The sequence below is a fragment of the Neomonachus schauinslandi genome, chromosome 4 (genome assembly GCF_002201575.2).
Source record: "Neomonachus schauinslandi chromosome 4, ASM220157v2, whole genome shotgun sequence".
Taxonomy (NCBI): domain Eukaryota; kingdom Metazoa; phylum Chordata; class Mammalia; order Carnivora; family Phocidae; genus Neomonachus; species Neomonachus schauinslandi.
This window is the reverse complement of record NC_058406.1, coordinates 83,602,310-83,624,793: the sequence shown is the minus strand read 5'-3', so window position 1 is coordinate 83,624,793 and position 22,484 is coordinate 83,602,310. Positions and strand designations below refer to the sequence as shown.

Genomic DNA, 22,484 nt, shown 5'->3' with positions numbered 1-22,484 from the left:
TTTTAATTGCACACAAATTGGACTAAAGACAGTAATAACATTCTTAATTACAAACTGTGATTTTAAACATCTTTTTCACAGACTGAAACTTTCATTTGAGAAAGTTAGTTGAAATTCTTCACAACATAATTCGACGTAGGAGTGATTCATCCTCCACCCTTTGCCCCACAAAGTCAGTGTCATCTGCTCACTCATTTTCAGGACTGAACCCTTGCTTTTTCAATCACTGAATCAACTTTTGCTTTTCTTCACAAAGCCCCCAAGAGTCCCTGCCAGTGACAAAAGAACTAAAAACAATAACATACTGTCTCCAGATAGCATTGTCCTTCACTAAAAAACCCAGACATTTGATTCCATTCAATTCATTGTACTTTTCTCAAGCAAGTCTTACAGATTCGTCTTTTGAGAGAAACCATGTTCTTCAATAACAACAAAGCTTGAAAAGCCACTGCATACGTTTCTTTTTTCAGAAGTGAAATTTTCATCACCATTATGGCTAAAATAAAAGGCATTTCAAAAGATATTATAAATGTCCCTTTCCTCTTTACAGGGAAGAGTGGCTATTATGAAATCTTTGCAGAAACTACTTCTTAATGTTGGGATTAATTTAAATGTTTGATTTTTTTGGTCTCCAGTTCTATTAAAGTTGAGTAAGTGAAAGATAGAAGATCCCTAGATCTTGATTTGGCTTAATACAAAAAGATTCTCTAAAATAAGTGACAAAAAATTACCTAAAGCACATGCATAAGTTTTCAAAGAACCATTGTGCTTGAGAGCTAGAAGGACCTTAAAATTTACTGGTAGAAACTATGTACAAGGAAACTAAAGCTCCTTAATTCATAAGGTGATTGACCCCAGCTATTACCTCCCCCAGTCATTCTCATAGTCATTTCATAATTTCCCTATACCATTCACCCAGAGCAGGAAAGGTGATGGTATGGTCATAAGATGTGGACGGTCATGATTTTTTTTCGAACTGTTAATTAGCCTTGGTTTGACTATCACAGTATCAAAGAGAGATGGCAAACTTGCCAGTCTCAGAAACTAAAAAAATGTTCAGGTAGCTGTGAACCAATACTACCAAAAGTCAGTAACAAGATTTGAACCTATTTCTAAGACAATTAGACTATGAAACATTATGAGGGAAATGAAAGTTCACTAAGATCCTACAAGTGCTTATGTACCTCCCCAAATCAGCTGTTTGCTTCCTTCCCACTAGAATATTAGGCAAGTGATGCATTAGTTTCACGTTCAGATTTATAGACAATATGAAGTTTATCTACTTGAGGGGGAAAGCCCTGGTAGGTGCCTTCCGGGCTTCACTGTAACACCAGTCAACCAGAAAAAAAGTAGGCAGTAGTGTCTAATACAAATCATACCCACTTCAGAGACCAGGAATCAGGTAAAAAAAATCCCTTCTTCCCAAATATCTGGCACCTACAGTCAAGGTAGAAGACCTGTCTTCTTTACCTGTCTTCAATCTCATTTTTGCTACTGCACTTTAAAAGTGCTCATAAACAAGATCAGGAAGATGAGGTGGAAACCTCTCTGGTCTCTACGAGAGAAAGAATCACTCTTTTTCCCCACATCATTATTGAACTTCTGGAGTAGAGAATCCAGCTCTTCCTAACGGGATTTTATAAGTGGCCTGGGCTACTTTGACGAGGGCTGGGGCTCAGTGAGGTCTTAGGTCATGAACAGGCAACCTTCTGGAAGATGAAGAAGGTTTACAGATAACTGTTTATTAATCAGAAGGCCCTGTCTTGGCAGTGATGAAGACAGCTGACTTGACTTCTCTGCAAAGGTGATGAAATGGGCTCTGGTGGGAACAATAATGCTCTATCTCCCAGTCTTGGTGGTATGTACACAGGTGTTTCTTTGTGGCCCTTTGAGGTACACACTTTCATCTGCATTCACTCTTTTTGTGTTTTCTATTTTTTTAATTTAATTGCAAAAGAATTTAATTGCAGATTCCAGAGACACAAAACAAGATATCTAAATTCAGTAAGTTAGTATAGCCTAAAAAATCTGAATTTTTACCAAATTCTCATAACCTGATTCTGATCAAAGTACTCTGAGGATCACACTTCAGGTATCTGCTTATTATTTCTATGGGTTTGAACTCTTTACTTTTGGAACTTGGCATTTCAAACACCACAATGAGAGGAGGCAGCTTACAATAAATAGACACACAATTCTTCCAATTCCAGATATTATCACTTTACTATACAAAAAAACCCCTAAACATTGACAAAAGAAAATCAAAAGAAGTTGCATTTTTAGACCACATTGGAAAAGTTACAAAAGAGTCTGATAAACAACAACATAAAACATCTCCGTACCATGTAAGTACCACCCAGAGAAATCCAGTCAACCATTTTACCATAGGTTGAAGTGTTTAGTACCTGAAGGTGAACCCAGTGCCCTCTTGGTTTATCATTTTCCTATAAAAAGATAAACCTTAGCATCTATATAAAACATGAAATTATTGTCAATGAACTTTATAGAAATAAAATTTTGTTAAAGAAAATAAAATATTAAAAAGATGACATAGGTTAGCTGCCAGTCAATATTAATGTTACATTTTCTTAAGATGCATTCAGTTATATCAGCCGAGGCAACACTGTTGAATTATTTTGAAGATCTGACTATAGAGTGCTGCTATTCCAAGTGATCTTGCTATGACATAATTTTATTTTACATATGTACAGATCATGTTATTGTATATACACATCAAGGAACTACTCTAGTCAACACATCTCAATGGTAGTGCCTATTTTTCAGGCAGAAAGTTTTCCTTTGGCCTCTTGCTCCCAGCATGGGGCATAGGAAGCCATTTCTTTCCAAGAATTCACTACATTCGGGGAAGTCTGTACTCTTAGCTGGTTTTCCTCATGGAATGATGAGCAGTATTAAGAATTTGGATGGATAAATAGTGTCTCTAGCTGAACATTTCAAACATTAGCTACACTTTCGATTTCTGTGCTTCTACGAGACTGTATGACCCTTTCATGTTGGCTCTTCTAGCAAAGTAAATGATCATTCCAATGGCTGGTATTATTAAGGAAGATGCACAATAGAGCACGAGAAGTTCAGGAGAAAAATAGTCCTTGTTATTTTCTCTTCCTGGAAAACAACAAAATGGGTGCAATTAATGTCTAGTACAAAAACTTTTTTTGATAGTAGTAATTACATGTTTTATTTTAACAGTACAACTAGTTCTCTAAATCAGAGTGAATCAAAGCAGTGATAAGGGCCAGCAGGACCCAAAACGTGTATTTCTCTGAATTACCCAAATAATCAGTTGGCAGTTGCTATGATCATGATGAGTCTAAAAAGGACAGTTGTTGACTTACACAAAGTTGTATCCAAATAGAATCAGGTTCAATTGTAGAATGGAAGCAAGGGCACAACTTTCTAGAGCTCGTTTACAAAAGTGAGAATTGGGGAAGAGTATTTGCTTTGGAATATATAAAAATCTACTAAAGAACTAGGACTCTGCTGACCATGAATTGAAATGACTAATTAATTCTCCAAGAAAATCCTTGTAATATCTAAAGTGTAACCATTATAGTCAAATACCATACGTGATAGTAAGAAAAATAATTCTTGCTGACAGCTTTTTCAGAGATATATACAAAATTTTAAATTTTGTATCTCTGAAGAGGGTGTCTTAATATATGTTATTCCTCTTCAGCATTTGTATTATCTCTTGATAAACTGAAGTTCTTTGGATAGTACATTTTAGTTCAAATGTTGCCTACTCAGAGGCATTCGCTGACCCACATCTTCCCCAGCTTAAATTAGGAACCCTGATATACTTTCATAACTCACTGCACTTTCCTCTCATAGCTCTTATCACTGCTTGTAATTAAGCATTTGTTTGTATGATTATCTATTAACTTTGGTCTCCTCTTACAGACTATAAATTACATTAGACCATGTTATCAATTTTCTTTTTGGTCCACCAATGAATAGCCAGTACCTGCCTCATGGCTTGGAGTAGTTGACACCCAATAAATATTTTTTGAATAGTAATGCATTTCTTTTCGTTCTACAACCTATCACTTTGTCATTTAGTTGTAAATTGGGTACAGAAGGTAAGAGTTTACAGAACTAAAATTAGTACTTTTCCCAATCTACTAAAAATCATCTGACAGCTGCAATAACTATTTGACATCTTGACCTTATAAGAACATCTGGGGAAGATAACATGGCATTTACTGGAAGCTCATCTCTATTTATACTTCTGTTTGGGGCACCTGGGTGGCTCAGTCGGTTAAGCGGCTGCCTTCAGCTCAGGTCATGATCCCAGGGTCCTGGGATCAAGCCCCGCATCGGGCTCCCTGCTCGGCGGGAAGCCTGCTTCTCCCTCTCCCACTCCCCCTGCTTGTGTTCCCTCTCTCGCTGTGTCTCTCTCTGTCAAATAAATAAATAAATAAAATCTTTATTTATACTTATGTTTGCCCAGCATTGTATGACCTCACAAGTATTCAATCTCTTAAAGTAGCATATATGTTTTCTGTCTTTGAAGAAATCTGACTTTGGCGATGACTACATTCCCTCTAGAAGTTTCTAATCACTGGAAATCAACCAAATAGAAAAGGATCATGATGGTCAGATGACAGGAAGTCAATTTTTTCAAATTATTAAGATCAAAAAGTACTTAACCCTAAACATAATGAAAACTGCCTCATCTTTCTACTTTCCTTCACTAGAGTAGAACTAGTCAAAGTGTAAGTGTTATATTTTAATGGATGTCCATTATCATAATGATGGTTAGGCATCAATACTGACAACATGCTGGACAATGGTATTTCTACTCCTATTGTTTTCTTTTCAATTTAATAAATGTTATCTTTTGCCTTCACTTGTCCCTTCAGGCATCTGCAGTCAAATACAAATTTGCTGCTGAGTTGGTTACCAGGGCAACCTTCAAACACTATTTTTTATTAGCTGTATAAACACTGAAAATCCTAGACTCCCAACCATTCCTATCATTGGAATATATTCAAGCCAAAACAAAGAAAAACAAAAGTAATTTTAAAAAACTCAGCTAAATAGAAAGTTAAGCTAGTTCTAAATACCAAGGAAAAATGGCAAATTTTTGTCTCTATTCATTTGCAGTTACTTTAAACTATAGCTTGGGGGCCTGAATTTCTTAGTTGAGTGCCTAAAATGCCTTGATAGTTCATGTAAGTAATGAATGAAAAATGGCAAATATGTAAGTTACTCACTTAAAGCAATTAGAAAAGACAATGTGTGAGAGAGTTTAAAAAGTAGAGAAGCTTTGATATATCTTTAAAAGAGGATCATTAACTGCAAACGGAATTACAAAAATGTTAGAAGTTCAATTTTCTGGGCCTAGGCTTAATTAAAAGTGAACTAGAGGCATCAAAGATGAAAAGAAATAGGAATGAATGAATTTCAACCTAGTTGTAACTGAGATCTCAATCCATCCAGAATCATTCCCAACCTCATTAGAAGCACTGATTACATATACCCCCATGTCATTTTGAGTAGCATGACACAAGGTAAGTGTTCCATTCTTTGAACACAGTAATTTCATTGGCCAGATCAACTCTTTTCAGGATAATCGCTACAGGTGGATGACCAAAAGTTTTACATAAAATTATGATATTTTCCCCTTCTTTAACATTTCTAGATGGATGAATTGATATTGTCATGTTTCGAGGAGATACTGTGAAGACAGAAAACATATGGTAAGGCTTGCAATGTTGAGAAATTTGGCCAAATGAGTAGAACTTTTACCTGTTTTCGGACCTAAGTTCAAATTTTCTTTACACTGACATGTGGTTGCAAACTCTGATAGCCAAGTGCACAGGCTCCAAGAGTTGCATTTGTTTGCAGTGCTGTTCACCCCAAGTGTAGCTTCCAATACAAGGCATGCGGACTGATTAGTAAAGGCTAACATATTCTGCTTACACCAATAAGATCAACAGATCCTACTGTGCATTCACAAGAGGGGTTAGGAAGTTAAACGGCCCCTGAAGTTTCTTTGCTGAGGCCATTGCTCACCCCATCCCTGCTCAGAATAGGGTAGGATGGACAAGGGGCTTGGACTTTTAAGAAAGCAATTTTGTAGTCTAAAGATTCTTTTATGTTGTTCAGCATCAAGATTGCCACTTCTGATTATTATCTTGAAAGAAGTCAATCCAGAAAATAGGCAACTAATCCATGTTCAGAGAACAGCGTTCCCTTCTGGTAGGAGGGACAAGAGTCTGGGTAGAAACTTTTTTCTTCATTGTGCCAATCCTACTTCTTTAGTTTCCTTATCACCTCCAGGGAAAGGTTTTGAACGTATGTTTAAACGCTTAGGAAATGCAAGACTTCAGAGGCCAGTGATGAATTGTCAACTTTGAGAAAAGCAAATGGGAGTCCTGTACTCACCAATGATTAATGTCAACTTCCTGTCTAAACTCCATAGGATAGGACAGCTGTGCATGATTATTTTAGGGAACATTGGGAAATAACCATAGTCAACGTGGAATTCAGCTCCATTTTGCCAACTCATTTACCTGATCCTGGAAAATCTTTACAATCCACCAAACCTCTGACTATTATCAAAAAATCACCAAAAACAAAAACAAAAAACTAACTAACCTTTAACATCGAGGGTTAAACTTCTCAATTGCAAGCCAACCTCATTTTTGGATTCACATTCGTACACTCCCGCATCCTCTAACTGGACCTTGTGAATGGTATATGCACCATCTCTGGACTTCAGCACTGTGTCTCCCGTCTCTGCTTTTTTCTTCAGGATTATCCAAGTTTTTGGAACATTTCCACATGTACAGGAGATAATGACAGTGTCTCCTTCCTTGACACTCTTAGAAGGAAAAGCTATAAGTTGTATGTCTTTCGGAGCAACTGTAAAGAGAATTTAAAAGGCACCTCTGATTGGGTGAAATATAAACCGCTTTCATATTAATTTAATGACAGCAACAATTAGCTGTCAGGGACCTATTTGTGCTTACTGTTTGCATTAAATGTTTACAGGGGCAAGTAAAGAAGTCAAGGATTAACTGGTTTGTTATAAATGATCATGTTTTTAATAAGATAAGACCTGTCTGTACTTCTCTCATGTCCCTTAATCTAATTCTTTATCCAGACTAGCCAAAAAATGGTATTTGATAAACAGCAATAGAATTCAAATGTGAAAAAAAAAAAAACATTTCTTTCTGTCACAATGTTGTGCAAAGTTTTACTTTGAAGTACAAAGGTCTTTACAGGCTTCGAGTTTTGAGTTGGATTTTCCTGGATCAAGTTATGCAGAGATGGTTTTCTTACTATTCTTTTTTTCCTTACTATTCTTAACAACCATAACTACCATTTACTAAGTGGTGGGCACTGGGCTAAGTATTTGATATGCAACATCTCTATTAACACACAGCCCATGGAAGAAGGTATCATATCACCATTTTATAAGTGAGATTCCCATTAAGTTCATCTATTTTTGTGACTTGATTTGAGATTCTTTCCCCAAACACAGCTATGGAACCATGATATCCATCCTAAAGGCTTTCTTTAAGGTTGTGCATTGCCCTTCCAAGGTTGTTTATTTAAAATACAAATTATCACTAAAATGAAGTAACAAGAAAATCACTAAATACCTTAGTGGAAATAATACCGGGGAGTAAGAGAGCTCCAGTGGGGGGAAAAAAAAGGAACCTTTTTTTTAATCCCCAAAAGGGAGGGGTGGGGAGAAATCCAAATAGATCACTTCATGCTTTTGCCCAAAACTGCCTATGGATTCAACCTGTCAACTAGGAATTGTTTTGTTCTCAGTCTTGGCTCTCTGTCCTGGAGAGAGGGGTTCTGGAACTGATACCTGAAGCCATTATAGTGGTTCTATGGCAACAAGTTGATGAACCAGAGGCATGGACACTGCTACTTTTAACCTCAAAATTTACAAAAGGTTTACATGCCTTCTTAGGCTTCTAAGCAAATACTAGCACGTACCTTGTAAGAATACCACTCAGAGTCTAGTTCTGCCAGATATGGTTGCTTTAATCCTAACTAATTTCCAAATACATATATATCTCATCCTATCCCTATTTCAACACCATAATCATTGCCTCATAAGTGTAACTGGATCTCCTGGCACCATTCCTGCAGCTAGCATTCCACTCGAGGTTAAAGAATTTTAGGATAAGAGATGTGGAATGGTTTATGAGGAAGTACTATTCCAGGAACTTTCCAAGCATAGGAAACATCAGGAGCTCTTCAAAACTCCCAATCTATGTTTTTAGTAAAAATTTTGGTTCCAGAGAGGACTTTGCTCAAAACCAGCAACAACCAAAATAATACTAGCAATAATAACTCATTAATCACATTTTACTTACCTTGGATAATTAATTCTACTTCTTTTCTGCTTATTCCAGCCTGGTTAATCCCTTCACACACATAAATACCAGAATCTTCCATTTTTGTAGAAGTTAAGGTGAGAGTTGAATTCTCAGAAAGAGGCTGTAGATGCCCATTATTTAGCTGCCTGCTCCACAGGATTTCCGGAGCTGGAAGGCCATTGCTAAAGCACGTCATATTCACAGAACTACCTTCCTCCAGGATGGAGGAGGGGCTGACCAAGATGGTTGTATCCCTGGGGGCAACTGAAAAGGTAGGGACACTTGTTAGTTTGACCCTTTATACCCTGAGTTCCAAAAAGTCTTAATAATGTTGCAAAATTGAGCTATGGATTTAATGGATTGGAACCATTTATTAATGTCAATAACTTTACAGGAAGGTTTCTGTCCCCATTTACTTAAGCAGACAGAATAATAGACAGTAGAATGTGAACATATCATGGATGTTTTCTAATAGACATAAGTTCTATAGAAAGTCTCTTACTGCAAAAAATGGATGATCACTGATAGTGTGTATCGACATTTATGGTACATTAAACATGACCAAAAATTATTTGAATCCCTTACGAGAAGGTGGAGTTCATTTTTCCACATCTCTAATCTTGGCTGGCTTCGTGATTCACTTTGACCAATATAACATGAAAGAAGTAACACTGTAGGACTTCCAAGCTTGAGCCTGCTTTCATTATCACCCCTCCGAAACGCAGCACTCTGGTGACTAAACCTATTCCACCTTCCTTCAGGAGGAAACAGCACATAGAGAAAGGGAGGCCCAGAAACCCCAGAGAAGATTCCAGACATACAAATGAGTCCATCTGTGACCAGCCATCCCCCACTGACCTGCCAATTGACTGAAAATGCATGGGTGAGTTCATCTGATACCACAGTGAGGAGATGAACTGCCCTTCTGACCCCTTCTAGAATTGCCAACTCATGGAATCATAAGCTAATAAATTATTGTTGTTTTAAGTGTTAGGAGTGGTTTGTTATAATAATTACTTTAAAATTTCTTCCCCGGTTACTTTTTTTTTTCCACAGAGGTTTTAGCTCTTAACTTCATGTTAACTATTGCCTGACAAACATGATAAGAAATCCATATTTAAATTGTGGTTACATCACACATGTACTTACCGTTAACATAAAGCGTCTGTGTACTCTGCCTTTGTTTGGGTTCAAATTCCATTTCACCAACATGTAAATGAGCCAGACAAACAAGAACTTTTCCAGCATCTTCAGTGGTGGGGATGAAGGTCATTTCCAAACTCTTAGTCTCCAGAGATTTCTTGTCCATGTCTTCCAGAAAGGTTTTACTCTCTATGATACTCTCCCCCTTAAATAATTCAATCTCCAGCCGGTCAGAAGGATACACACTAGGAACCTCGCAGCTCACAGTGACTGGGTTTCCACTCACTAGTAGACCACTCATCTCGATCTCTGGATCTCTAGGGAATGCTGCAAATATCATGTAAAAATGATGTTTATATGTGACCATTCAAAGGAAAAATGGAACTAAATCTCTATTAAATGCAAAGGCCTCAAAATGACAGTTTTAACTCACTTGGGATAGAATGATCACCAATACATAAATAATGACATTAAGCATACATATTTATGATATTAGATATAAATAAGGCTATCAACAAAAATACTTAATACATGAATCAATCAAGAAATAAATATACTGGGGCGCCTGGGTGGCTCAGTCGGTTAGGCGACTGCTTTCGGCTCAGGTCGTGATCCTGGAGTCCCGGGATCGAGTCCCACATCGGGCTCCCTGCTCAGCAGGGAGTCTGCTGCTCCCTCTGACCCTCCCCACTCTCATGCTCTCTCTATCTCATTCTCTCTCTCAAATAAATAAATAAAATCTTAAAAAAAAAAAAGAAAGAAATATACTTCCTATTTTTCTCTTCTTAGTGATATGCAATATTTCTGACAGCCATGGACTGGTCTTTTGGAAGGAACATGAGTTTCCACCATCTTATTTAGCAACTATACATTTTAAATGTTTTAAATATTTCCCATGATGTATTGAATATTAATTGTGTGTTGTCCTCTTAAAATGCATTATCTCGGTCTTTAAAACAGCCTGATAAAATAGGTGTCGTTTAACTTATTTTACAGGTAGGAAAACTTACAGAGAACTTATTTTATAGTTAGGAAAACTTATAAACCTTATAGAAGCTCAGAGACTCTCATTAGGTATTGTATCTATTAAGCCACTGAGTTGCGATCAGAACCCTTATTTCTCTGAGCTCAGAACCCAGGCTTGGTTTCACAGAGCTGTGTAGCCTCTGGGTATCAAATAAGACCCACAGGGCAGTTCTCAATTTAGACATTTTAATTTCCAATGGCCAGGTTTAGACAGTAAATTTTAAATGTTTCTCAGACAGTATTTGTAGTTAACAAAAAGCTATGAGATTTAGATTCTAAATAATTACACTACGTCTTATGCAAACCAATAAAAATAAGACTAAAATAGTTATCAAGAATAAGAGCCATGTTAAAATGTTTTCTCCTTAAGCAAGATGTTGTTAAATTTTCAAATATTTCCATATTGCAGTAAGGCTGTACCGCAGGTTCCCGTTTCTGTTGGGAATGTGCCTACATCAGCAGATCCTGGATTCTGGGTAATATGATAACCCAGTAAAATTTACCCTTATTTTGAGAGGTTCAAATCCCTTCACAGACATACTCTAACCCATGCTAAACAAAATCCTGATGGGCAACACAAGTTTGGGCAGGTTTTCTGGTAGAAAATGTTCTATTTTCTCTTGAATTCAAGGCGGAGAAACGGTCTCAAAGTAATCCCTTTTCAGGTCACTTTGCATATTTTGTCATTCATTCATTACAATGGAGGAATTCCAGGATATCGAATTCATAGAGATTCGAGACTGTAAATGATTTTTATTAAGGTGACAGGAATAGCAAGAAGAAGTGCGGCGGACGTATGCAGTGGAATCAAGATTAAGATCTAGTGCTAACGTCACCTGAGCAGCTGCCACTGGCCATCCCCTAGGACTAACATCACTACCTGTTTTCATTTTTGGCTTTCTCCTGCTCCCCCCGCCTCATTTTTTCTCTCACCCTACCATTCAGCTTTCCGAATGTGCCTTCAAAATAGTAGGCTCGGGCCTCACCCTCTGTTCAAATAGCTGAGCAATAGTAACCCCTCTCCAGTCATCTGAATGGGTATTGACTCTCAATCTTTGCTCACTACTACTTCTGAACACCCCCGTACACACAGAGGGGATGGGAAGCAGTGAATATGTAGTGCGTTCAAGTGCATGATGACAGAGTATTGCCAAGACACAAACTAAGGACTGTGGATGCTGTGTACGTCTATAATATACACTTAAGATTTGGGCCAATTAAGTTGCGTCAGAAATTCTGGTTCAGAGATTTAGGAACAATTCACAAGGCTAAATTCCCTTTCTAAACACATGGATCTCATTGTGTATCCCAGACTTGCAGTCTGTTTCTTTCAATAAAACTGAGGGGGGAAAACAGCAAACAATTCTGAAAACCACTTACAGTAGAGGTCCACACTAATTCTCTTTTCCAGTTTCTTATGGCCACAGGTCACAGTGCACAGGTAAGAATGTTCATTCTCAAAATTCACAGGGCTCAGGGTCAGCGTGGATTTGGTCCCTTCAGTCTTCACCTGCCCACTCAGAGGGCTATCTATCTGTGTTCTCCAAGAGAAAGAGGGGGACTCACAGCCTGTGACACCACATGTCAACACAACTGAGTCGCCAATCTGAGCAATAACCTGGGGTCCGGGGGAGATCTCAACAGTGAATGGTTTCTCTAGCGGAAAAAGAACAAGATAAAAAGAAGATAAGATTCTTTTCTTCCTTCACCACATTCCAATATACGGTCTTCCCCACCTCTACCCGCCCCCCCCCCCCCAATCTCTTTTTAGCTAACATCTGTGCCAAGAAGAAATTACTCCTTTCCACCTTGGGACCATCCAGAAAGATGTTTTAAAGAATGAACCCACAAGAGTTCATTGACTCATTCATTTAACAGAATGAATGTGGATAAAAACTTGTCAGGACAGAAGTTGGCATCTTTTCATGACAATAATTCAGTCTCTCCTCAGCTGTAGTTTATCAAATATCTGTAATAGCGGACAACAGCTCAAACAATGTAAGAGGTTCCAGTGTATAAGCGTTGTGTAAACCACTTTGCCTGTATTAATTATCTCATTTAATCCTCACAACTTAATCCTTCTCTTTCTTTCTTTTTTTTTTTAAAGATTTTATTTATTTATTTGAGACAGAGAGAATGAGAGAGAGAGAGCACACGAGAGGTGGGAGGGTCAGAGGGAGAAGCAGGTTCCCCGCCGAGCAGGGAGCCCAATGCGGGACTCAATCCCGGGACTCCAGGATCATGACCTGAGCCGAAAGCAGTCGCTTAACCAACTGAGCCACCCAGGCGCCCTAATCCTTCTCTTTCTTTCTTTCTTTTTTTTTTTTAAAGATTTTATTTATTTATTTGACAGAGAGAGACACAGCGAGAGAGGGAACACAAGCAGGGGGAGTGGGAGAGGGAGAAGCAGGCTCCCCGCAGAGCAGGGAGCCCGATGCGGGACTCGATCCCAGGACCCTGGGATCATGACCTGAGCTGAAGGCAGTCGCTTAACCAACTGAGCCACCCAGGCGCCCCTAATCCTTCTCTTTCACTTTCTCCTGCTTCTTCTCTTTGTTTTCCTCTTCTTCTTTCTTCTTCCCCCATCACCCTCGTAATCCTCTTTCTCCTTACAGAAATTTAGGCTCAGAAATGCTAAATAACTTTATCTAGTTTGCAACTGGCAAAATTAGGACTTGAAGCCAAGTGGGTCTGATTCAAGATCCCAGCTTTTCAGTTGCTTGAACGACTAAATCAAGTCACCCTCATGTGGAGATAAAGCAAGATCTAAGAGAAGTTGTGGGAAAAGCTACAAAAATATGTCTTCCGATTAGATGCAATGCCCATAATGGACCAGCGCTTAGAGTTTCTGTGCCAACAATATAAAGTTATACCATTGAAAGCACACAGAATCACATTGAAAGCAAAGTCAAAATCTAAACATGAAAATGATATGCAAGCCACCTCTGAAATTTGTTTGATGCAATACGAAAATACTTTCAATTAATTCAGGAACTAAAAACTGAGATAGGAGGGCAAACTGCTAAGTCTCAAATATCCAGAGGAGCTCTTTGGCTACAGTGCGGTCCCTGCTGGACCTACAGCCTGCCTTGGGATGCTTCCTGTCTAGGGAAAAAGGGAATTTCCAATCTCCACTCCCTGTTCCCTGAAGAAACTGGGAGTGGTTGGGCAACCCTGAAAGGGACAGATGAGACTCCACAGAAAATCACTAAAATTGTTCCCCCAAAGAGCAGACTGGAGTTGGAGGAGAGAAATCTCAACATATAAGTAATCCAAATACACCACATTTTGCAGGTTTCTCATCTGCACCAGGAGAAGTTATTTTTCTCTTTGGTTTGTCTCACCGTGACATTGTAGTATCTTCCAAAGAAGGCTTTCCTCAAATTACCTCAATGAACTGATATGCTATTAGACTTTGAAAAAGAGAGATCATTCAGAACACTAACCAGAGTTTCTGAATTCCTTATATGCTAGTGTGGGAATGGGGAACTTGAAAACAGACCCACTTTCTGCCTGTGAAGCGCTCTCAGATCATTTTTTCCAACGGCTGCGTAATGTTACCAGGCAAACTTGAGCCCCCTGTGGAGTAATTCTTAGGTAACTGGAAGGTCCTTTCAAAGTTCAATTCTCTCTTCAGTACTTAAGGTTGTTAATGTCCTGGGGCGCCTGGGTGGCTCAGTCGTTAAGCCTCTGCCTTCGGCTCAGGTTATGATCCCAGCGTCCGTGGATCCAGCCCCGCCTCGGGCTCTCCGCTCGGCGGAAAACCTGCTTCTCCCTCTCCCGCTCCCCCTGCTTGTGTTCCCTCTCTCGCTGTGTCTCTCTCTGTCAAATAAATAAATAAAATCTTTAAAAAAAAAAAAAAAAGGTTGTTAATGTCCTGTGATGCAAAATTCAAAACAGTCCTCTCTAACCCCAGAGCGCATTTCCTTTTCACACTGAAATAGGATCTAGTTTATTAGGGGGTGGAGTTATCCAGGATGGGTGATTAGTTTCCCATGATTTTATTAGTTTAATACTTTCCCGGTCTCTTGAGAACGGTAACCTAACACCCAACTGAGTTAATCTACTGATGGTGAGTCTCAATTTTATTGTTTTAACCATCCAAATTTAAGCCCTATGTTTTCATATTGTAAAATTTTGTGTTGCTCATGTTTACAATTTATGCAATCAATATTTACTGGACACCTATTTTGTGGTAAACACCCAAATATTAAAACACACAGGCACAGTTCCTGACTTTAAGGAGCTTGCAGTTTAATGAAAAGACATATTTAAATAGATACATTATTTTGGCTCTTACTAAAGTATATTTAAATTATCTACTTACATGCCTGTCTTTCTTCCCTACATTATAAGCTCTTCAAAAGACTATACTTTCAGGGATCATTTCTATAGTATGTTATAAGCTCTTCAAGGGCAGTCGCCATAACTTTTTCATGTCTGCCCCTAAAGTACCAAGCACAATTCTTGGATTCTTGGACAAGGGCTCTTGATTAATATGTGTTGAACTAAACAGAAGTACACAAACTTCGATAAGAGGTGTTGAGTGTAGACAAAGGGAGGAATGACCAGCTTTGCCTAACACAATCTGGAATTGGAAGGCTGACATGATCTTTGTCTTGAAGGATGGCTAAGACTTTGCCAGGTAAAGAAAGGGCACTCCAGGCAGAAGGAGCAATATGGACAGAGGTACAGGGACACCAATGAAGCTACAAAGGTAGTTTCTGACCAGATTATGAAGAGTTATTTTAAGAAATGTGAATTTTAAAATACATGCAATTAGGATTTCATTGAAGTCATATATAATGAGTACCTTTTTTGTTTAAGGTATATACTCTGATAGCATTGCATAGCGTTGATTATCTTGCGGACAGAATGATAGCAGGATGACCATATGAAGACAATTAGCTATTTAGTTAAAAAGTCACAGAGTTTTGATTAAAATGTGCCTGTGTTAAAATCATAGTAAATGCCCCTAGTGAGCAATTTGACTCTAGGCAAAGTATGAACTATGCTGAACTTGTGTTTTTATTTATCTTATAAGGTAGTGGTAAAGACTAACAAGACAACATATATAGAGTGGACAGTAGAATTCCCAGCAAATATGAGGCATATGATTGGTAGGAGCCATTATCCATTTCCATGAGACAATATGCTCTCGTCTGTAAAATGAGTATAAAATACTTACTCTTTAGTTATTTCTTGAAGATTACAGCTAACATATATAAAGTACCTGGCATATAGCTGGTGGTCAATGAATGCTGTTATTTAAAAAACATCTTGCAAGAGTCCAAGTCAGAGATGACAAACAAAGACAATGGCAAGAGGGTTGAAAAACTGAGGACAAATTCTAAGGATCATTTTGAGGAAGAAATGACAGGTTTGGTGATACGGAACGGGAACATGAATTTGGGAGTAAGCAGCATATAGTGGCCCAAACACTGGGAGTCCAGAGTGAGTAGAGATGAGGACAGATACAGTAACCTGAGAATACTAATATTCAGGCGGCAGAAGGAAAAGAGAAAGCCAAGGAATGAGGTGGGAAAGGAATGGTGAGAGATGGAAAAGACTCAGAAATGCAGAGCTGTGTGAGCTCTGGGAGGAAAGACTTCTGAGAGATTGAATAAGATGAATATACAGTTGGGCTACAGGACATGACATCAGATGGATCATCAATAAAACTTAAGGAAGCAATGTTGACATTGAAGTTGTCTCCTTATTGCACAAACCCCAATTATAGCACCTTTATCATTCCTTTCTCACAATCTACTTACCTTGAACAATTAATTCCACCTCTTTTCCATCTTTCCCGACCTGATTGACTCCTTCACACACATAAATTCCAGAATCTTCTATCCTCATAGCAATTAAAGTCAGAGTTGTGTTCCCAGAAAGGAGCTGTAGATTCCCATTATCTAATTTTTTGCTCCAGAAAATCTGTGGGGCTGGGAGACCCTCACTGGAACATGTCATTGTCACAGAACCACCTTCTTGCAGCCTCGTGGAGGGGTTTGCAGAGATAACTGTGTTCTTGGGTGAGACTGAAAAGGCAGGGCACACGATTAGTAACTGCTAGGCATCATCTTGATCCAACAGGGATAATGTATTTCTCTCACAGACTGTATTCATATGCTTTCACAAATTTGACAAACTTACTCTGTCATATTAGTGTAAAATCAGTATTGTGGGGTAATAAAAATCAGTCAATCCGATTTCGGACTAATCTGAGTGAGTTACTTTTTTTGATGTTTGGTATTTTCAGATGGCCACAGATACCCAGAAATTAAGAAAGACCCTTAGAGTAATATGGTTCAATCTCCCAGATAAGGTAGAAGTCCTCTTAGTATCCTTGCCAAGTGCTCATTTAAGTTGGCTTCAACACTTTTGGTTGAGGGAATCGCTGCCTTACAAAATAGTCCATTTGATTTGAGGACAGCTCTAATTATTAGAACAATTGAACTGAAACCTTCCTCTTTGTAAACAAATTTCACACAGTGACCATAGTTCAGTCCTCTGCTGTTACAGAAGAAATCAAATCCCTTTTCCACATGACTGTCTTTCAAATACTTAATGATAGCTCTCTTTTCCAAATTTTGTATTCTCTAGGAAAAATACCCCCATCTTGACTATGCTTTTCAAAATATTGATAAAATCCTTTCCATCTCATTCTCTTTCAGCTAAACATGCTATAGTTGGCAATACTTCTTTTAAATGTAGTGTCCAAAGCAAAACACAGCATTTTGGTCTAGAATGGAGTACAGTGAGTCCACTCCCACACAATTCTGGGACTACAAGCCTGCCTCAAATCTGCCCCCGGCCCCGGACTCAGGGAATGTGGAGGTAATCACACCTCATCTCCACTCTTCCATCCAATGCACATATGTATGTGTGAGCACATGCACATGCAGACGAGTACGCGAGCGGGCGTGCATGCGCGTGCACGCACACACACACACACACACAGAGAACAAGTGCTCACCTTGTAAAATCTCTACAACTTAATCTTTCAGGGCACATTATAAGAGTTTGCAAAACATAATTAAAAACATCTCATTTGAGCCCACTTCCTACAACCCAGTCAGCTGGTATTATTACTCCCCTTTGATAGATTGGGAAATAAGAAAATTGAGCGACCCAAGTTCACACCAATAATGGAGTCAGAAGTCTTCTCAACCCAAATCCAGTGCTCTTTTCATTGAATTATGCTGTTGACAAATATATTCTTGATGAATAAAAATGGAGTAAAAGCTATAAACTAATGCCTTCCTGACTTTAGCTGACTAAATTCCCACAAAGACTAGACTACATCACACAAGTACTTACTGTAGACTTGTAGTTTTTTTGTAGTCTCCCTTTCTTTGGGCTCAAAGTCAATTTCATCAATGTTTAATTTTGCTCGGCAAACAAGAGCTTTCCCAATATCCTCTTTGGTAGGAATGAAGGTTGCCTCCAAACTCTTGGTCTCCAGGGACTTCCCCTCCATAGGCTCTAGAAATTCCTTATTCTTTAGGAGATCATTGCCCTTCAGCAGATTTATCTCCAGCCTGTCAAATGGGTAAACATCGGGGACCAAACATGTGACAGTGACTGGCTTCTCCAGTTCTAGGGGGTCACTCAGATGGATCTCTGGGTCCTTAGGGAAAGCTGTAAAGATCAAGCGAACACACATGAGTGGGCTTTCTGTTCATGTAATATAAGGTCTTTTACTGATTTAGTGCAGTGCAAACCAAGTCTAATGTTTCTGTTAATACAGTCTTAATTCATTGTTCAGATAGCCTTTTATGGTTTGGGGTGGGTTCACAAATCAGAATCAATCACCTTTTAGGAGTTCTTCAGCACTGTCCTGCATGTACCAAGGGTTGCATATTATTAGAGTAAAAGAAGGGAGAAGAAATTAATGTTTATTGGATACTTCTTTGTGCCCGTCACTGTGCTATTCATTAAATATAAATAATTTTCTTGTAACTCTAAGACATTTCACATTTCACAGATATGAAAATACAGACTTAGCACATTTGCATAACTTGCCAAAAGTCACACAGCTAGTAAATGGCAAGTCTGGGATTTCACTCAGGATTTCTATTATTCTGTACTGTTACTGAAGATTTACATTATATCACATTCTCTTATCTTAAGGCAGACATATGTCCACTTTACAGATAAGGAAACTGAGGCTCAGAATATCATTACAAAGAACAGTTATTGGGCACCATATGCTAAGAAATGAAGCGAGCGACATTAAATAATTGGTTCCTGAAAGTGATGCCTCTGCCAGGAATTCATCCACCAGGAAGGTACACCTGTGCAATCTTTAAATTCTGGAAGGGAGATCTGCCTCCTGCAATGCCTGAGTCAGTGTCCTAACCAGCACTCCACTTGAACCTTCCAGTGCCTAGGGAACAGGGAACGTCCTATTTCAGTCAACCATTGCTTCCTTTGCAAGGGCTAACTTTTCATTACAAACTGTCATGATGGTAACCCATTGGCTGGATTCAGGACTCTGTACAATAAGAACATAACGGTCCCAGCTCTAAAGAATATTACAATCAAATGTGGAATGGAGACAGGATTGTTAAACATAATGAGAGACAGATACTCTTGAAGAAAAACCCCAGGAAAGATAATTAAAGCCAGAAGGGTCTTTAGTCCTCGTTTTTAAATCTTCAACTATTTGATGCTTGAGAGCAAAGACAAGGAACTGGAAAGGCTTTGCTATGCGAAAAAAACAGTATTTTTAATTTTTCCACCAATAATTTCTATCCCTCGTATTCTGTAAGAAATGTGTCCATAATCTGCATAGTTTGCTGTCAGGTAATATAAGAACTTGCTACTTTTCCCTGTATTTACATAAGGGGGCTTTTCAAGGAGCTCACGAGGCTGCACAGACAAACTATGCATGTACAACCAGCATAATTGGAAGCAGCCGGCCAGGCATGGTTTCTCGGGACGCATTAGCAACACATGGAGCTTATTGAAGAATCAATTACGGATGCTGAGCAAAGCTGAGCTCCACCATAGCAGAAGGGAACCAAAATAATTATAAGATAATCAAATGGGGTCTTCATGAAGAGATGGCCATAAAGGATTGCAGGGTTTGTTTTGTTTCATTTTGTTTTGTTTATCTGAAAGAGTAGTCATCAATAACCAAAGACAAGATTTTTATTTCAGGTTGGTTCTTTACTCCTCTTGCTAACTTTATATGCTGGATCAAGAATGGATTGACATGCATTTTGGTAGAATGGCAAACTAGGGATGTTTATTAACATTCATGAGGCAAATCTAATGCATTACACCAATAACCTTGAGGTTGAGTGTTGGAGCATTAAGGCTTAATGGCACCAAAAACAAAAGCAACCCTCCTAAATTTATCTGTACCAAAGTCAAACGAGTGAAATGTTTACAGATATTTTTCTTATGTCTAAGGGAAAACTCTTGTACAGAAGCCTATTACTAAATTACAGATCTCCTACTTAAGCTGATTTTAAGCACAAAATTGCATAAGAATAAATAAGTGGAAAATCCCTGAAGAATGGAATTTGTAAACCATTTAGGCGTATGACCAAGTAAACATGTAAGGATATAATCAAATAGAAATTTTTGAAAAAGAAGATTAAAAAACTTCAGAGATCTTCATTTTATGGCTAAGAAAAGAAAAGCCCAGAGAGGCTGAATCTTACCCATGGTCACTATGTTTGTGGCAGAGTTAGAAATAAAGGCAAGGTTTGGATTCCTTTTCTAGTGCTAGTAGTCTTAAATTTCTTGGGGCAGTATGTCCTCTAGTCAAGAATCTGGACATGAGTATCCTTTCATTTTTTTTTCTTTTAAAAATATCCTTTCTAAAAAAACTTATTTTAAAGCAAAATTAAGAGAAAATCAAAGATCCTCTGAAGTACTCACAATAAATCTCCACCTGAATTCCTTTTTCCAGTTTCTTAGATCCACAAGTCGCTGTGCACACGTAAGCATGTTCATTGTTGAAACTAACAGGATCCATGGTCAACGTGGAATTGGTCCCCTCATTTCTCACCTTCCCATTCAGCGGACTGTCTATTTGAGTTCTCCAAGAGAAAGATGGGGGCTCACAGCCCGTTGTACTGCAAGTCAGTGAAATGACATCACCAATCTGAGCAACAACTCTGTTTTCAGGGAAGATCTCCATTTTAAAAGCTTGAGCTGTGAAGACAAAAAAGAGAAAAGCAAACTTTGTTTAGTGTTCTACTCCCTCTGCTCTGTTCTAGTATAATGTCCAAAACACAATCTGGCTGATCTCTTTCGTGAATTTTGAACGAACTGCAAGGCAGCCAAAACGCACTGGAGTCACTGCCAGAGGTGTTGGAATCATGGAGAACTCTCAGTCGTGACCTTGATGCCCATTTATGAAAGTTGTTTTGGCATTTGCTAAGTTTAAGCTCATTATCAAGTACAGGAAACTGAAGAGATAGACCTCAGTAGAGATAGAATCCAATTATTTATTTGACACTGGAAAAAGATATCCAAAAAACATTAATTTATAGCTCCAACTATGACAATACCATGGTACATAGCAATACTCAATAGCACATTACATATTACATTCAATTGTTTTCCCACTTAAAAATCTTAGTGCCCTTCTTCACTACCATTGCACAACTGACTGAAGCCAAAATCAGAGCTGAAATGGAATGTGAGCATTTGGAACAGATCAAAGAAAGAACTTACAAACTGCAAACATCATCCAAAGTACATTTGAGGCTCCAAAGATCACGACCATCTTCCTAGGCACTTCTAGTTGCTGCTGTGATGAGAACAGAGTAGTCCCCAAACCTTTCTTTCTGTCCCACCTGAAAGTGTCCTGGAAGAAACTTTAGCCCCTAAAGCCAGGGAGGCTCAGTGAGGAGTGAAATGGAAAGTCTGCTCTTTATAAAGGGTCTTGTTGCAGAGACACAGAGGCGGAGGGAAATCCCTTCAAGGGGAAACCCGGAGCAGAGCCAGAAAAAAAGTTTCACTGACACCCAGCCAAGTCCAGGATTAACCCCTTCATTTGCTCTCAGTACTGAAACCAGTACTGAAGAATGAAACACTTCCAAGGTGATAAAATTAAAGCTGTTCCTGATTTTCACTACAAAAGGATTTTATGGTGACTAACATAACATAATAAAATAAAATAAAATTTTTTCTAAAAAGACCTGAGCTGGAAAAAAAAAAAAAAAAAAAAGGATATCTTTGCAAGAAAAATGCAAGGGAACTCTCATTTCAGAATAATGCTCATTTCAAAATAAAGGAAAAGCAAGAGAGAGGAGGAGAGAGACAGAGACAGAAAGGGAGGGAGGGAGAGAAAGAATAGTAAATTATACTCCAGATTTTGAAGTGGCTAAATAACCACTATGTCATATGAACTAATTATTCTCCATTAAGACATATTTGCAAATTCTAAAATAGGGTCTAATTTTTCGCTTACAAGAAAAAAAGAAAAGCTCCTGTCTTTTTATGAGTTATTTTTTAAAAAGGGAGACCACTTAACTTTTCAGTTTTATTCTTTCTACTCATAAAAATATTAATAAAAATAATTCTTTTAGCAACAAACGTCAACTTTCTGAAATGATTTCTGAAGTGGAAAGTAAAGGAATGTTACTAAAACAAGAGAAATAATTTTTCCCTTTTGTTTCAGGAAAGTTACCAATCCTTTGGTTCAGCTGCTTGTTGAACTGAAATTCTTTCACAGACTTAAATGCAAATGTATGGAATTCATCTGAAGTGGTAAATCTCTTGGATTGGACCACAGACACAATCAAAACATGAAAAATAATTTGGTTTTGTTATATGGGAGGTGATGATAACCAATTTGATGCTCTTCCTACCCCACCCCGCCCTACCCAGTGAAATTATTTTTTTTTTAAAGCTGTTTTAAAAAATGACAGTTTGGGCCTTGCACACACATAGCTCAAGTCTTTGCAAAATGCTTGCTAA

General features: G+C 38.3%; 1 protein-coding gene and 1 pseudogene across 1 annotated transcript; one reads left to right on the top strand and one right to left on the bottom strand.

Moving 5' to 3' along the window:
• Positions 1-2,089: 2,089 nt before the first annotated feature.
• On the bottom strand, positions 2,090-21,603 carry VCAM1 (vascular cell adhesion molecule 1). Its single transcript, XM_021690299.2, has 9 exons — positions 21,237-21,603; positions 20,436-20,711; positions 17,862-18,182; positions 16,313-16,579; positions 11,919-12,194; positions 9,519-9,839; positions 8,367-8,633; positions 6,625-6,891; positions 2,090-3,126 (listed from the first exon to the last, which is right to left on the bottom strand). Exons 1-9 carry the CDS (start codon positions 21,286-21,288, stop codon positions 2,966-2,968), a joined length of 2,208 nt encoding a protein of 735 aa, XP_021545974.2. The 5' UTR covers positions 21,289-21,603; the 3' UTR covers positions 2,090-2,965.
• LOC123324606 lies at positions 14,903-14,991 on the top strand (annotated as a pseudogene).
• Positions 21,604-22,484: the final 881 nt, after the last annotated feature.

Coding starts and splice junctions, on each gene's coding strand:
- VCAM1 (XM_021690299.2), bottom strand. CDS start 21,288: ATGGTCGTGATCTTTGGAGCCTCAAATGTACTTTGGATGATGTTTGCA. Junction 12,195..16,312: donor GGTGGAATTAATTGTTCAAG/GTAAGTAGATTG, acceptor TTTTTCCGCTAG/AGAAACCATTCACTGTTGAG. Junction 8,634..9,518: donor ACAGACGCTTTATGTTAACG/GTAAGTACATGT, acceptor CTACCTTTTCAG/TTGCCCCCAGGGATACAACC.